A 15,185-nucleotide genomic window follows, 5' to 3' on the forward strand; every position below is an offset into this window, starting at 1 on the left:
GAAAAGTTGGGATTGTGCCCTGTGGAGTAGAGAGATAATTGAATTGTTCAAAATTATGATATGTAAATAGGAAGAAACTGTTACACTAGCAAATGGGTCAATGAGCAGACGACACAGATTTAAGGCAACTGGCAGAAAGAACCAGAGGGGAGATGAGATTTTTCTTTACACAAGTTATGATCTGGAATGTCGGTCTGATTCAATAATAATTTCCAAAAGGGAATTAGGTCTGTACTGGCGGGCGGGGTGGGGGGTGGCTGCAGGACTTTGGGGAAAGAGCAGGGAAATGGGACGAATTAGACAGCTTATTTACATGAACGGTGGACCGAGCGGCATGCTGCATGATTCTCAAATATGTTTCATTTATTGAATATGGAGTTCAGTTACTACCTTGGAACTAAGGGAATTTTCCTCGGCTAAATGATTCAGGTGAGGTCATCAACTTTCACCGTCTCGCAGTGATAAAAACAAAATCAAGCGACCAACCACAGCTTTAAGTCTAGAGTGATTTCGATGTGAGATTTTTTTTCTCTGCTTGCAACTGAACTCCACCCTGTCTACATATTGCACGCGTCAGTTTCATTGGCTTTTATTTCCTGTCGTCAGCTTCAACCGGGTCACATGCTGCTGTGGGAGAGAAATCTCCAACCATGGCTGGGCTGCTTATGACTCGTCTTATCCATGGGTCACTAATGGTAGTATTTATGTGATTGAATTCTAGCTCAGTCTTCAGCTGATCAGCCCCGGAAGTTTTTGCTCTGTAACGTTTGTAACCTTGCCCTGTGGTTGGCTACATTATGCATTGTTTCCATGTAATTTGTTACATCACCGGGGCTAGATGGATACCACAGCAGTTTTAAACCAGACCTCCCATTCCCGTCTTCAATGACAGAGCCTTCAAGACCATTCTTCTGACGCTGGGGCAATTGCTGAATCCGAAAAGGCGAAAGGCTAGGAATCGCTGCGGAGTCTGCCGGCTCGGTACTGCTACCTCGTTTATTTCCGTTTTAAACTCAACACAGAGTGAATCATGGCTCGGTCTACGATACCTCCAGGGATCCGCTGTATCCAGGCATTTTCCAGAGACAATTGGTAAGGAGCGTGTGGGTGATTGTACATTACAGGTGTCCTGGAAGTATGGGTCTGGGTTGCGCAGTAACCGAGCCGATACAAGCCCTTGATTAAAGGCAAGTCCGCCTCCGCCACCTTTTTGTTAAGATATAAAGTGTCTTTGTGGGGAAGGACAAAGACAGTCATAGTCTTGCGGGTCTTATTTCTGCTGTGTGTCTGTCTCATTGCCTAGAGCTCCCTCTTTGTCTGGGATACCATTTCCTGCTTTTCTGCTGGGAGAATCCTTCAGTTACAGTCGGTTCACACTCTGCAACTTAATGTTGGTCCTTTTTACTGCTCACCTTGCTTTTCGTTGTTTGTTGTTGTGCTCCTTATCTTCTCTTTCCTCCACCCACCCATACATTTTTCTGGTTCTCCCTTCCCATTGTTGCTGTGTAATAACTTTCCCAATGGTTTTTTTTTCTTTCTGTCCCAATTTCCTTGCTATTGGGTTCCAGGTCATTCACCTGCCACATCATGCATTCTGCCTTAATTGCTTGTTTCTTCCTGAACTCCTAAGGTAATCAAACAAAACTAAACAATATCTGTTGACACATGCACCTTATTTTTTTTATTCGTTCATGGGGTGTGGGTGTTGTTAGCAAGGCCAGCATTTGTTGCCCATCCCTAATTGCTTTGACTGACTGGCAGGCTAGGCCAATTCCCAGGACAGTTAAGGTACCACAGCGCTGTGGGTCAGGAGTCACATGTAGGCCAGACCAGGTAAGGACGACAGGTTTCTTTCCCTAAAGGACATTAGTGAACCAGATGGGTTTTTACAGCAATTGAGTTTCATGGTCACCGTTACTGAGACTAGCTTTCAATTCCAGATTTATTAATTGAATTTAAATTCCCCCAGCTGCTGTGTTGGAATTCAAGCCCATGTCCCCAGAAGCATTAGCCTGGAACTCTGGGTTACTAGTCCAGTGACTATTATTCAGGCCTGATGGGCTGTCTTCCTGATTCAAACAGCACAGAAGGAGGCTGTCTGATCATCCAAATAACACAGGACTCCAGGGAGAGTTTGAGCACCCTCTGGACTAACTTTTCAGTTCAGTCCCATACTTGGCCATGTGTTTGTTCAGCTGCCCCCGCCAAGATTTGATTTTTGTAATCCATTGTTGAGATATGGGTATCACTGCAGGCACTAAGGACTGAAGTTGCGACCTTCCTGATCTGTATCATTGTTCAACCGTTTAACTAACCTGGTGCTGCCAGGTAGCCAGCATTATGGAGCCAAAGATGCTTGTAGCACAGGAGATGAGCATTTAGCCCATTGCGAGCCAGCTCTTTGCCAGAGGAATCCACTACAAAACCCATTACCTTCATGTGTGCCACCACCTTCAAATATTTCACCATTTTCCCTTGATGCAATGGTCTCTGTCAACCATTCTCTTTTGATAAGTAATTTCACGCTCCAACAACACTCTGGAGAAATATATTCTGACCTCATTCTCTCTCTTGGTGGTAATTTAAAATATATTAGGGAGTTTGACTAGAGAGTTAACCAGGAGAAATAATTACATATTCAACCCATTTCAAAACTCCACTTCAAAACCCATATATTTTTAAAAACTTATTAAACCTCATCTTAACCTTCTTTACTCTGGCAGAAATAGTTTCTGTTTGCCATCCTTTGTTTATTGGTTTACCTGACCAAAAAATCCAATGATGTGATAATGCAGCTGGACTATGGTAGGTATTTAAGAATTTAGTGGCATTGCTTGATTTCAGTGCTTGTTAGTTCATGTATTAATGGTGTAGGTATGACAAAGGTTCTCAGTAGAAAGTTAGTGGTATATGATGTGCAGCTGTGTCTAGTGTTCGTAAGGGCACACTGGCTTTGCTTTGCTGTTCAAGAGTACATTTACACTAGAGGTTTCATGTCATGGGGAAGCTATTTTAGCTTTCATCAGCACAGTTTGTGTATTTTCAGACTGTTGTCAAAAGCTAAAACTAACTCTGCAGAGTACAACTCCCTCTAATGGGGCATCTCATTCTGTTTTACTGGTTTGGACTATAAAGCCAAAGCTTAAGCTGCATTTAAAATCACAACTGCAGTATTGGTGTCAGTGGGAAGCAATGCTATTTGACACCAGTACTGCAGTTGTGATTTTAAATGCAGCTTAAGATGTGCCCTGTTAATTGTTGCAAGTTGAAATATGTATCAGCTAAAATGCATAGCCAATATGCAAAAGAAGGAACTGCTGACATTACATGTTGCTATTCCACCCTGCCCGCACCCCCCAAAAAATTCCCCTTTTCAGTCAGCCGCAGTGAGTGAAATTAGTTCGACATCAGTCAGACATAATAATGAAAAATCTGCAACACAATAAAAATACAGACTTGTCACGGACAGTAGTCAGCCATTAACTCTCATCTTGTGGAATGAAAGATGAGGTTTGTACAGGAATAATAACCTGAATCTCTTACTGAGTCTCACTTACTGAAGTTGCACCAAGTGGCCAGTTAAGTATCGACTGACCATATGACCCAGAGAGGGTTAGATGTTGGTGTAAAAGCTGGAAGAGTGAGCTACTCTTGCTCCCCCTGAACCAACAGATTCTGATCTGCATTATGCTGCTTCACTGCAGGAATAAATGCTAATCATTTTTCTATGTTAACAAACTTCTTCCCAAATTTTAGCTGGTGACTTTTTCCAGGTGTTGACCTCTTGCCTGGTTTTGTGCCCTTGTGTGTTTTTTTAAACATGTGACCAGGAAACTTCAAAATATTTCCATAGAAACTAGAGTGAGCAGGGTTTGTGAGGATGGGGGCTGTGGAGGAATTGGAGGTTTGAAAATGGGGATTCAATGATGCATTCACTTTGCAAAGTTCCAATATGAGGACTGGCCTTTACTTGGTGTTCGGGGCGTAAGAGTTTGCTGCTGCCTTAAGAACAAGATGTGGCTCAGTGGTAGGACACATGGCTCCTGAGTCAGAGGGTTGTAGGTTCAAGTCCAATTCCAGAGACTTAAGCATGCCAATCTAGGCTAATATGCAGTCTTGAGGGAGTGCTGCATGGTCAGAGTTGCACAAGTTGGGAGTATCACTGAAGTGGGATGGAGTGACGATCTGTGATACCACTAATCAGCAATTCTAGGGAAAAGGTATGAGGGCTGTTCAATGAGTAGCAGTTAATTAGGGAGAAAAATCTCGACTTCCATGCAGTAGGGAAGATCTGGTATGGATGCACTGGGGAGAGGGTAGAGGATGTACCGTTGGAAGGTGGGGCAGATGGGACAGTGGAGAAGGGGAAAGACTGGAGGCTGTAAATCTTTGGCAATTCCTCCTCTTCCTCCATCTAGCGCCCACCCCCCCCCCCCCCCCCCCCCCCCCTCCCCCAATAACCCTACCAAAGTTTTAGAACTGTGTTTTTCCAGGACTAAGCGTGAAAGCTTGATATAAGTGCATAATGTGTCAGTCCCCAAAGGTGAAACTATTGAGATTAAAAGTGCAGCATGTTCATGCTAATGTTGACTTTCAGATATGCCCACAACTATTTGAAACTTCTTGGGCTCTCTTATCCAGGCCACGTGATGTACCGCTGTTCATACCTTCTGACAAACTCAATTTGCAGGCTTACCCTGCAGTAAATGTTCCCCTGCTGTACTTTTAATATTGAACCCTTGGAACTGCTTCAAAGGTTACCCTTGGATTTTAGTTTTAATAATAAAAGGGCAATTTGTTATCCTTCTATTTTTGGTTTTTATTCTGTCATATAGCAAAATGTGTCTGCTTTTCTTAAGTGGCCCTGCCCTTTAAATCATACTCTTGCTTTCTTATTTTTTTTGTTCTGAAGGTAAGGGTATCACTGTGGAGTGATGGGCAGGTGAGATGGAGTATAAAGCTCAGTTTAAAATTTCTTAAAAATTAAATACTCTTGAAATGCTGTTGCTTTACAATAGGAAAAATGTGATAGCCAATTTGTGCACATCAAACTCTCTTGAGCAGCACCACCAGATAGTCTATTTGCAACATTGACTGAGGGATAAATGTTGGTTGATCAAGTTGATTGAAGGCTAAATGTTGGCCAGGACACTGTGGGGAGTGCCCAGCACTTCACAAAAATGCCATGGCTCTTTTATATCCGTTTGAGATGGCAGATTGGGGTTTCAGTTTAGCACCTCATCCGAAAGACTGCACCAGGCTCAGGTCTGTTGAGGGGGACTTGAACTGATCACGCTCAGCCTCTGACCTGCATAAGATTGCTGCCACTGAGGCAAGACTGATTTTCCCAGTGCTGTCTGTATCTCGGCCGCACAAGAAATCTCTCCTTCCAATCATGTTGTTCCAGTTTGAATTTTTCCATTCACAGCTCCCCTACTTTCTGCAGCTTCTGTGCAGTCATCCTGGAGTTCTTTCATTTCGACATCTCTACCTTAGGGTTGTTGCAGATCCTATTTCATTGAATCAGGGTGGAGCTGAGCTGTATCCTGCTGCAAATTGGAAAATCCTGTGGTTTTTAGACAATGGCTACAGGATAAATTAGTTTTGAACAATTTACTTTTTTGGTAAAGAGTTTTGTGTGTTGGACCAGTTACTACATATGAAGCTGTCCTGGCTATATCTATACTCTCCGTTTGGAGGGGGGGGAAATTGGGTACATGATGAAATTTTGATATACAAATCAGTGACAAGGCAGTAGTTTTTGTATTTGAATTACTAAATACTTTGACCGTGGATATTTTACTTATGAACACATGTGAGGAATAGTTTCTTGGCCTGTGACAAGCGAACGATCCATCAAATGGCAGGCGAATTGCTCAAGTGTCAGAAATTTAATTGCCTAACTTTTGGGAAGTAAGTAGTTTCAATTTTATTGTCAATTGTGACTCTTTCAACAAAGATTCTCACCCTTGTGTTCAAATGCCTCCACCGCCTCATCCAGCCCTATTACAAATATTATGTAATATTAAGAGGCCATATTGGTTATAACCCAAATGTTGGGTCTTTGGGTTTGTTGGTTTTAGGACTGACTTGACGTCCATTTACAAAACAGCGATGCAGTATGGCCTCTGACGTGTGGTCTGGCTAGCAGTGCTTGTGGCCAAAACAAACACAATACTGGCAGAAGCTCCCTGTTGACTTGGCATCTTGTTATAATATAACAACCGGCTAGATTCAGTCCAGAATTAATAATTTCAGAGCACATCTGATCATGCCAAGTGTGACATCATTTGAAATATAGAGCAGTGTTTGTGGAGAAAGGAACAAAATTTATTTTGGAAAGAATGGGTGGAACAGCCAATTGTCCATGGGGTGTGTTTGGTTGTGGGGGGTGTGGTGGTGGAAACTAATGAAACCCCCAAATTCATGGCATTGAAAGCAGTTTGTTGAGATATGAACTTGGCCATAAGTGGGCAAGGTATACTCTTACATGAAAACTTTACATTGCTGATTAGGAGCTACAGGATTTACTAACTTAATTGCTTACAGAAATATGATTAGAATTTTAAGCCATTCAGCCCATTGTGCCTATGAAAGAGCTATCAAGTTAGCCCATCTCCCCTACTCTTTTCCCATAGCCCTACAAATGTTTCCTTTTTAAGTACTTATCCAATTCCCTTGGAAGTTGCAATCGAATCTGCTTCTATGACCCTTTCGAGCAGTGCATTTCAGACCTCGTTACTTAAGGAAGCTCCCATTCTTCTCCACTCTGGTTCTTTTTACTGTTTTATCGTTAAATGTGTGTCCTTTACCATTTGCCCAGCTCGACTATGATGCCCGACAATTGCCTGTCCGACACTTGTGATCCAGGCTAAAATGATTTCTGATTTGGAAGCCTTGCAATGAAGCTGCTCCAGTGACTGTTTCTGTAACAGTGTGAGCGGCTAACCTTATCGGGTGTTTATCAACTTCTGTGTTGGAAGTTTTTAAAAACTAGAGTTGCATCACTGACCTTTTAGCATGTGGTGTTTGTTACATTGCACACTAGTGATTTACGTTTGCCTCCTCGCAGTTTTGCTTTGCTGAAAAAGCACTGACCCGGTGGTTGTGCGAAAAGTGTTAATATTTTGTGATATTTTCTTTTTAAACTTTGTTAGCATGTAACTAAATGCCAGCATGGCACTAATTAGCCTAATGGAAGACTGAGAATCAACCGTACTCTCCTTATCCTGCCTTCATCCCAAGTAGTGGATAATAAATGGAATATAATCCCAGCCAAAGCAGCGAGCGCTATATCAATTCAGCTGCTCTTGTTAAAATAAACTAAAGGCAGATAATAGATGATTGTGACTGACGGTCATTGGGCTGAGTATAGACAGGTGATTAACCACGGGCATCATCGGGGCAAAGTATCACCTGCACCATTCCCCACCCCTTCTCTATTGACTCTCTAAAGTAGTCAGTACATGAGCCAGCTTGCACCTGAACATGACTCCTTGCTATGAAGACTTTGTAAAGTGAATGTCTTAAGGTTGACAGAGGTGGGTATAGTGAGAATTTGCATAACCTTTTATTTAGTGTTTGCAAGGGGATTTTTTAGAACTTCACTATGTTGTCTTTACAAATCAAAAGAATTTGGAAGTGAGTTGCACGATATTGCCATCACTTCAAATTGTAATTTTGTGATCCATAGATAAAAATATGGCAGTCATACCCCAGATTGTGCTCCCAGATCTAAAGGAACCAGCAGAACAGACAAAACAGTGCTTCAACCTGACACAATTCCCAAACAATGGGTTGTAACCCCCACTGTTAGCTTCCCCCACCTCTGTGACTGTACCCCATGCTGAGGCCCAGGAGGCAACAGCTGGCCCTGCCCATGCCCTACTCCTCTATCAGTCTGTCTGTGAGGTGTGGCAGAGGGGAGTGGACCTGGTGGCTGGGCAGGGGAGGCTGAATAAGAAGCTACTGGTCCCACCTTTGCATCGAATTCGGACAACAGCTGTAGAGCTGCTTCAGGTGACAGGCCAAGATCAGTGGCCGTCATTTTTACAGGGACTACGTGTAGCAGGGTGAATGTACAGCAATCGCGGGTCCAGGAATTGGGGGTGTGGGGGTGGAGGTGGGGAGGGGAGGGAGGGAGGGCTTTTACTGGGTCTTCCATCACCAGGGAATATGGTGAGCTTGACTGAATCCTACATAAGTACATGAAACAAAATTTTTACAGAATGCTTTACAACACATTTTCATATTTATATGATATAAAGAGCCAACCAGGGAGCTGTTCTAGGCCTGGTAATGTGCAAAGTGGAACTGAGACCAGAAACAGATCAGCCATGATCTGATTGAATAACAGAACTGCCTCAAAGGACTGAATGGCCGACTCCTATATCCCCATATGTTGATCAATAAGATGCAAACTTTAATAATTATGTATTGAATATTGCTGAAAAAAGATATGCTGTCAAAGCTTTTCATCTTGCACTCATCAGGACAGTTTTGAAGAATATCGATGGTAAAGGGAACAACAATTTATACTGCATGAGAAGAAAGTATGGATTGGTTAGCAAGTGGACTCTTTGCTGCTTTGCTGTTTTGGTTTATTTTGGCATCTAGGGTCGTATTAATTTTCAAGTGTTAAAATGGGATCACATTAGAAAATGCTTTTGGAAGCACTGCCCTAACATCTCAGACAGCAATTTTGTCACCATTGAACTCAAATGTAACATTGGGCTTTTCTGCAAAAGATTAAATTGTGTGGTTTAGTCATGTGCACATGATAGCGTCTTGTGTTTTAACAGGTTACAGCAGTGTCAGTTGACAGGAAGGGGTGATTGTAACATTATAGACTGACGAGGAGCCAGCTTATTGGCAAGTAATGCATATGATTGTCTCTTGTCAGGCAGTGTGATTTCCCCAAAATAGCCTAGTGTCTGTTAAAGCTAGCACAATATAATCTCCATTTCAAAAATAAAACCCATTGTAAAGATTACTAAACGGAAGTGAATGCTCAGTAAAACTCAGCCTGTGCTTTGCTGCTGGCCAGGCACATTTGTACGTTGATTTGTAGGGGGTGGGGGGTGTAGTGGAAAATGGAGCCACATCTAAGACCGGAAAACCATGATCCCGATCATGGAGATTCCCAAAGGATGCTGGAAATAATTGGGTGTGCAGCTTAACATTCATGAATTTGCTTCCCTTTTATCAGAAAGGAAATGTTCTTCAGCTTCTGAATAAAGGGGACATTTTCATATTCATTCACTATGGAATGTTTTCTTGGAGTTTGGAAAATATTTAGATGGGCAAAGAAACCATCTCATTTGGGAGAATTTGTAGGACAATCTCATTAGTTTTATCCTTTTGTGTTCTTTCTACTCTCGTGCTACTGGGAAAGTTCAATCAGTCTTTAATGTGAATGCTTATCACTTTGTCTCTGATTTTCTTGTTTTAAAGTATTGCACTTTTGTATATCTAAAAGCCATGTTTTAAAAGAATTTGGTAGATACTATAATTTAGTAAAATGTGAACTTATCAACGTTGGCAAGTAGAATAGAAAAGCAGTATTATTTGAATGGAGAGAGATGTGTGGTAGAGGGATTTGGGTGTCTTGGTACGTGAATCACAATTAGTATGTAGGTTGGACCTATACCAACTGAAGTTTAGAAGAGTGAGAGGTGATCTTATTGAAACAGAAGGCCCTGAGGGAACTTGACAGGGTGGATGCTGAGCTGTTTTTCCACCTGTGGGTGTGTTCAGAACCAGGGGACACAGTTTTAAAAATTAGGGGTCTCACATTTGAGATGGAGATGAGAAAGTTTTTTCTCTCTAGAGGGTCATTAACTTTTCTTCCCCAGAGTGCAGTGAAGGCTGGGTCATTGAATGTATTGAAGGATGATTTTTGATTGGCAAGAGAGTCGAGAGTAACGGGGGCAGACAGGACAGTTGAATTGAGGCCACAATCAGATCAGCCATAATCTTGAATGGTGGAACAGGCTCGAGGGGCTGAATGGTCGTCGACTCTAATTCTTGCCATCTTGTTTGTTCTTCTGTTCTTGACTGGTATATGTAGCAGGGGATAAGAGGAGGAGGGTGGTGTAAAAATGCTAAACCTTCATGGCTGCAGAGCTAGTACAACATGTAGAAATACAAGACTGAATAAGATCAGCATGTTATGAGGCTTTGTATTAAGTGAAGTCCATCACCCTTATGTTTAACAGGACTGTAAGACAAAGCCAGTTTTGCTTGTGGCAGAGGTCTCAGTAAAGTTAATAAACAGCACAACCGCACCCCTACCGTCCCACAGACTAATCCTACCCTTCACACCCCACAAACCCTTTCCCATTGCATTCATTTTTCCAACAGATTGCCTAATTCCTTTTTTAAAACCGACTTTATAGATGCTGCTTCAATGGTTTGTAGCCAAGAATTCCATATCCTTGATGCAAACACTATATATAAAGTATTTATTTTTGCTGAGCTGCCCTTTAATTCTTTAATGCCGCTATCTTTGCCTACATTAAATTTTGGCCCTCTTTATCATCTCCGGATTAATGGAAGCCCATCTTACTATTTACCCATCAGTCTAAACATAAGTTCAGCTTGAGTTCTAAAGAAAAATAGTCTAAGTTTTTTTATTGTCTGGGGTCAGGGAGCAGATTTATTGACGTTCAAAAGTTGGAAGCCAGATAGGACACTGGCTTCTCGGAATCTAAAACCTAATTTAAACTTTACACTCAAGGCTGTCAGTGACGGGTGGGGGAAGAAAGCATGGTCTCATTTCCCATGGCTTCAGTCCATAGACTAAACAAGCCTTAGCCTATCACAGCATTGTAGATTCACTAAAATATAATTCTGCTATCGGAATAAGGGAGGGATTGATGTAATATAAACACGGGGTGGGGCTTGTGTATAGATGTCAGTGAACAACAGCTTGTATTTACGTAGGGCCTTTAATGTAATCAACATGTATCTTCAATCTTGTACTGTTTGATGTAGGATATGGGTACATAAGGGGCAAGAGTGAAATTGCAAGAAAGGCATGGACCTGAGAACTCTTTAAGCATGATACCTTCAAGCTTCTTTGCATGTTCGATACCAAAACTTTGAGACAGACATAGTTTGGTTTGAAAATCATGGAATAGCTTAAATTCCTGCTTCAGTGGGAACCCTGGTCAGTATTTGAGTCTGCCATCTTTAAATGCTGATCTTTTGACCAAAGGTTTTCTTGTGATATATACTAGCCTGGGTTTTTTTTTGTTGCTAGTTACAGATTCCTATTCGCATGTATCTGAATTCCTGCAAGTACCATGCCATTCAGTGTTTTTTTTAACATTACCGACAAGTATCTGCGTCACATGAATTTATTCCTTCAGTGAGAGAAGCGTCTGGTCCCAAACAGGCTCTGTTTATCCTTGTCAGTGACGTGTTTGGCTATTCAAGGTGGGGTGCGCTTCTGTGCCAACTAAAATAGTCAGTGATGCTTGTGGGTCCTTGTGATACTTGGGCAAGCAGAGTTATTCTGATGCAACTTTTAAACTTTAAGTTGCTGTTTGGGTTTGATTTGTGCTGAATTAACAGTTTTAAAATGAAGCAATACAATTTGTTAATCTGTCACCCTCCTATAGTTGAAAGAAATGTTTGTGATTGCACAGTGCCCAAAGTGCTTCACAGGTACTGAAGTACTTTCTGAAGTATAGTCCCTCTTGTAGCATAGGAAACATAACAACCAATTGATGCACAGCAAGCTTCCACAAACAGCAGTGAAATACCAACCCGATAGTCTGAATAAGGGTGTGGAATTCACTTCAGGCAGAAACTGTCAACATTCAAGATTAGAAATAAGTGGATGAGGGGTTCTGGGGATAGAAGCGATTTGAACCACCTGATCGAGCATAGAGTAAACACAAATACGTTAGTTCGAATAGTCTCTTTCCACTTATAATTTTTATGTTTTGACTGAAGGATAATTGTTGGAGAGGTTAATGGAAAGCGCTCATGCATCTTGTGTCCTACTGAGAGAAGGCAGAGGGAACCTCTTGTTTAATACCCCATCCAAAAGATGGCTTCTCAGACAGTGCAGCACTCCCTCAGTGCAGCATTAGTATTGTTTTCATATTGTAGCCTGGATTATCATATCTCTGGAGTGAGCCTCAAATCCACAATATTCTGGCTGGACTGAGGTGAGAGTGCTACCACTGAACCAAGGTGGACGGTGAGGATAAATTGCCTCCATCGTATTTTTTCCCTATTCCTTTTCTTGTGGGGGTGTGGCACTTGGCCTGGAAGTAGAATTCCCCATCATTGATGTCTCTAGTCTTTTGTCCCTCTTGTGGGTACTGATAATTGGTTTCCTCCCAGCTGCCATTCATGTGAAATCAGGGTGTTTTTGCACTAACGGTGCAGACACAAAGTAACTAAATTAAATCCGGAGTCGAGCGCAGATCCTATATTTCGGTGAGCGTCCTGTGCTCACCCTATTCAATTATTTTTTTATTTATGGGGGAGATGGTGGTGGTGGTGGGCTGTGTATGAGTTGTGATGTGGTTAATGTTACCACAACTTGGATTTGATTAGCCACTGAACTCCAGATACAATCAGAATTATTTCCTATTTAGCCAGCAAGGCACTACTATCTAGTTCCCCTTCTCTCTCGCGCTTTCTCTCTCTTGTCCAATACAATCTTGCTCAACTTCAGGGAGAAGGTTATTGACTTGAATTCAAACTGTTTTTAATTCAACTTTTTCTTTAATTTATTCATGGGATGTGGGTGTTGCTGGCTAGGCCAGCATTTATTGCCCATCCCTAATTGCCCTTGAGAAGGTGGTGGTGAGCTGCCTTCTTGAACTGCTGAAGTCTGTGTGGTGTAGGTACAACCACTGTGCTGTTAGAGAGGGAATTCCAGGATTTTGAACCAGTGATAGTGAAGGAATGGTGATATATTTCCAAATCTGGATGGTGAGTGGCTTGGAGGGGAACTTCCAGGTGGCGGTGTTCCCATGTGTTGCTACCCTTGTCCTTCTCGATGGTAATAGTTGTGGTTTGGAAGGTGCTGTCTAAGGAGCCTTGGTGAGTTGCTGCAGTGCATCTTGTAGATGGTACACACTGCTGCCACTGTGCGTCAGTGGTGGAGGGAGGGAATGTTTGTGGATGGGATGTTAATCAAGCGGGCTGCTTTGACCTGGACAGTGAGCTTCTTGAGTATTGTTGCAGCTGCACTCATCCAGTCAAGTGGAGAGTGTTCCATCACACTCCTGACCTTGTGCATTTTTACATTGTGAACAGGCTTTGGGGAATCAGGAGGTGGGTTACTCGCTGCAGGATTCCTAGCCTCTAACCTGCTCTTGTAGCCACAATATTTATATTGCTAGTCTAGTTCAGTTTCTGGTCAATGGTAAACCCCAGGATGTTGATAGTGGGGGATTCAGTGATGGTGATGACACTGAGCATCAAGGGGCAATGGTTAGATTCTCACTTGTTGGAGATGGTAATGGCCTGGCAATGTATGGTACAAATGTTACTTGCCACTCATCAGCCTAAGCCTGGATATTGTCCGGGTCTTGCTGCAGATGGGCATGGAATCAGGTTTTTAAAAAAACACATGGTGTATGTTCAGAGTCTCCCAGGATTGGGGTAAGGGGTGGGTCTAAGGGGCTGCAGGGGCTGTGCCCCCCTGCCCCATCCCATTAATTTCCTTGTAATACTTAACCTAAGAAGCATTTATAAATTTCTATAATTGGTGGACTGTTATCCAACAGCTTTGAGGGACATAATCCAAGATAATCTCTTTATTGAGAGCAAGGTGCAAGAGGTTGGCACCTGCCAAGCCATTTCCCACATGAGCTCCTGATGCCAATCCTGATGCCATCACAGGAAGACTGAAGGGAATGGGTAGCATCATTCTATAAAACAGGTCATATGTTTGTAAACTGTATATGGCCTCTGGAACCACATTGTGACTGAGGGTATAAATTAAAGATATTTTGGTCTCTGCTCACCATTTCAGGCCCTGGTAATGAACCTTTTTTATTTGGGCACTATGTAACCTGGACTGATGCTCTTTAAATAAACTCTAGTATTACATATGACGAATCACATTTTGTCTCTTATTTTGATTAATTGTTCTCAGTTTTTAAGACCTGAGTTTATAAGGAGCAAGAATAATGCTAGGTCTTTGGCAAAGCTGGTCCCTAGGGAATTGTATTCTAATCAACTTGCATCCAGTTAAATTTTAGCCTTTTTCCTGTGGCCTGGCTTTTTTTGGTGTTTGGGAAACTTCTCCAGCGTTATCATGACACAACCGCAGGGAGGTGGACGGTAACAGTTCTGCAGTTGGTCCAATTCAGGTTCCTGAAGGGCTTATGGTGGGGCAGGGGGGAAAGGAATCCTTACTGCCCCTGCCCCACCAGATATCCTAGCTTTCAATATGCTATGTCATGGCTGTTGGCACTGTCTATTGCCGGTCAATGAAATGTTTCACCAAGTATGTTTCAAATGTATGTTTGTAAATTTGGGGCAGTGGTTGAAGTATTCTTTAGAGCTTTATAGGACAAAGATTCCTGTTTGCTTTTTCACGAAGGGGTGTATGTGTGGGGGAGGGGAGAGGTGCGTGATTGTTTAAGTAAGCTACAAAAACGATACAGAAGGATGGTTTTTTGGTTTGAAATCTTCTGTTCTGATTGTGTAGGAGTTGAGTTTTGCTGGACCATGGGGCCACAGGGGTCAGACAGCCTTCAGTACCTCAGCCCAATTGGCCTTTCTCCATGTATTAATGTTAGCCAATGTCTGGTGACTTTGTAGTGAGATGTTCACCCAGGTGGGCTTTATAACCAATGCCCAGTCCTGTCAGCTCCCAAAACCATTGTGCATATTCCAGCAGAATTCAGTAGATAGCAATCACAAGCAACCAGCTTTATTTCTTCCTTTCTGAACTTGGTCACTGAGAGCCATTGTAGCCCCTTGGATGAAGTCAGTAGATGGGCATCATCAATACAAAGCTTAATTTGAAAACAACCAATGTTGTCTTTCTGGAATATAATCTGGAACGTTTTTTTTTCCTTTGCAGGTATCGTGGGTTTACTCTAGTGATGACCTTCCTGTTTTACACCAGTTATCACCTGTCTCGCAAACCTATCAGCATTGTCAAGGTACATGAGCAGTTAATCTGGAGAAGAGAGGAGCAGTTTCTT

The 15,185-nt window shown here is 42.4% G+C and overlaps 1 protein-coding gene across 2 annotated transcripts in view; it reads left to right on the forward strand.

Annotated features, from left to right (window-relative positions):
- The first annotated feature begins 614 nt into the window (after window positions 1-614).
- The window catches only part of slc37a2 (solute carrier family 37 member 2), a 55,049-nt gene continuing 40,478 nt past the window's right edge, over window positions 615-15,185 (forward strand). The window contains exons 1-2 of one of the 2 annotated variants that reach the window (XM_078531412.1): window positions 615-1,092; window positions 15,062-15,143. In XM_078531412.1, coding sequence (XP_078387538.1) covers window positions 1,031-1,092; window positions 15,062-15,143 — 144 coding nt within the window. In that variant the 5' untranslated portion in view covers window positions 615-1,030. The remainder of the gene's footprint in view (window positions 1,093-15,061; window positions 15,144-15,185) is intronic. The other variant, XM_078531423.1, reaches the window with a different exon arrangement.

Source organism: Cetorhinus maximus, chromosome 2 (assembly GCF_964194155.1).
Source record: "Cetorhinus maximus chromosome 2, sCetMax3.hap1.1, whole genome shotgun sequence".
Taxonomy (NCBI): Eukaryota; Metazoa; Chordata; class Chondrichthyes; order Lamniformes; family Cetorhinidae; genus Cetorhinus; species Cetorhinus maximus.